The following is a 2,400-nucleotide window of genomic DNA, read 5'->3' on the forward strand; positions in this document are numbered from 1 at the left end:
ATAAAGTACTTATCCACGGATCTGACTTTATTAGATTTTCCTTAGTTCCAGTAGGTATGTTAATTGTGTTATTATGGTTAATTTAAATAAATGTATATAATATACATGAATTAATTCTTCCGCAGGGCAACTTTCGGAAGAGAGTCAAGAAGCCAGGAATAAAGATTTTAAAAATTATAGAGAACGCTTTGCTCGGAAAATTTCAAGACACAAAACGATGACAGACGTATTTAACCGGTTTTTATTATCGTCTGATCCGTATATAACGTTTCTTGGTCATACTCGAAATCGTATGAGAGTTCCGGAAAATATTCCGGACGAAATACAAAGATTATTAGTTGTGTCGGACATTTAAACCGAAGAAAACGAAAGGAAAGAAGAAAGGGTAAACGAAGGCGAAATCGAAATGGAAGACTAAATACATAAATTGTATGTTAGAAACGTGACATTATTATAAAAATTATAATTAATATTTAAAAATCTAATAAACGTTTATTTCTTAAGCTTTTAGTAATACAACAAAAATATTCCTATATATTCTTGTACATACCTGTATCTTATGATTTATATTTTTTCTCCATGTTTTGTTTAAATACATATATACCTACAATATTTAATAAGGTAACCCCTTTAAATTTTAAATACTGTATTTAATATAATACATCAAAGTTACAAAAATTAAAACTAATTATATTTTATTATATTACTTACAAATTCATAATATAAAAACTCTTACATTTTATATTTATTTCATGATACCAGTCTATAAATAATGAAAAATAAGTCATGTATTTAAATACATCATTAATCATACTTATAATTAAACGAAGTCAACACAAAATTTATCAAACACTAGAAATTCTCGATATTTTTCCTTATGCGCGCGTTTTGCGCAATCCGGACCACTGTGGGTCGCCCCCTATTTCCTCCGTGAGGATGCGGCGCTCTTCTGCCCACGCTGGACAGCTGTCCAGCGTGTGCTGCGCCGTGTCCCTTTCCTCTGTGCAATGATGGCATCTTGGGTCGGGCTCCTTTTGTATCCTCTGCAGGTACTCACCGAAGCAACCGTGCCCGGTGAGTACCTGCGTTGTTCTGTATGACGCCCGCGTCCACGACCGGTCTATCCAGTCGTCAAAGTGAGGGAGGATGGCCTGTACCGTCCTCTTGCCCGCACGGTTCGGTTCAGCCAGCCAGGCTCGCCATTCCTCCCTCACCTTCTCCTTAATGCGGAGGCTGAGGAGCCTCCTCCCCCTCCTTGGTACCGGGATCCCCCTCGCCCTCTGCTCCGCCACCTGCTCGTATACTTGAGCATGTGCCCGGGCGCTCATCGCTATCGGGGGCATCCCGGCCATCAACGTGGCTGCCGCGTGGGAGATGGTCCTATAACCTCTGACCGCCCTGATTGCCATGCGGCGCTGGGTCTTGTTCAAGACCGCAATGGCTCTCCTATTCTCTGTCAGGGCGGTCGACTATACTGGGGCTCCATACAAAGCTATCGAGTTGACAACATTTGCATAGAGCCTCCTGATCTTCCCACGCGGGCCGCCCAGGTTGGGCATCAGGCGCGATAAGGCGCTCGCCGCCTTATCCAACCTGGGCGTCAGCCGGTTGAGGTGCTCCCCAAACCTCCACCTGCCGTCTACGTGGAGGCCCAGATATTTGATCCGAGCCCCCACCCGGACGCGGACGTCCTCCACCTCGACCCAAGATGCCGGTGGCTGTCCCCGAGAGCCGTCATGAATATAGACGGCCTCCGTTTTTGCAGCCGCTACTCTAAGTCCAAGGGCCCTTATTGCCCTTGTCACCGCGGCTATGGCAATGTTCGCCATTTGTGCTGCCTCTTCCCATCCCCTCCCACTGGCCACCACCAACGTGTCGTCTGCATAGCAGATGGTCGTACAGCCAGTGGGAAGGGATGCGACTAGCACCCTATTATATGCGACGTCCCACAGGATCGGCCCCAATACCGATCCCTGCGGGACGCCGCATCCTGCCTGCCACTCTCTATGTTCTCCTTGCTCGTCTGTGCAGGATATCCTCCGCTCCTCCAGGTAGTTCCTGATAATCCTCCTCAGGTATGCAGGCACTCCCATGCTCTCCAGAGCTCTCCTAATCTCGGCGTGGGGGAGAGAGTTAAAGGCGTTTGTAATATCTAGTGCGACCGCCAGCACCACTTCTCCCTCCCCCAGCATATGGTCAGAGAGGGACTTAAGCCGCTTGATCGCGTCTACGGTCGACCGTCCCTCCCTGAAGCCATATTGTCGGTCCGAGAGCCCCTGCTCTTCTCCTCCCTCCAGGCACCCCGTCAGCCTACTCGCTACCACCCGTTCCATCATCTTGCCCGCCTCATCAAGAAGGCAAATGGGCCTGTAGCTAGACGGGGCTTCGGGCGGTTTGCCT

General features: G+C 47.6%; 1 protein-coding gene across 1 annotated transcript; it reads right to left on the reverse strand.

Moving 5' to 3' along the window:
* Positions 1–875: 875 nt before the first annotated feature.
* On the reverse strand, positions 876–1,409 carry LOC105556479. The gene has a single exon (XM_012003577.1). The coding sequence runs from the start codon at positions 1,407–1,409 to the stop codon at positions 876–878; it is 534 nt and encodes a 177-aa protein (XP_011858967.1).
* Positions 1,410–2,400: the final 991 nt, after the last annotated feature.

This window comes from Vollenhovia emeryi, unplaced genomic scaffold (genome assembly GCF_000949405.1).
Source record: "Vollenhovia emeryi isolate VEMERY1.0 unplaced genomic scaffold, V.emery_V1.0 DF939989.1, whole genome shotgun sequence".
Lineage (NCBI taxonomy): Eukaryota > Metazoa > Arthropoda > Insecta > Hymenoptera > Formicidae > Vollenhovia > Vollenhovia emeryi.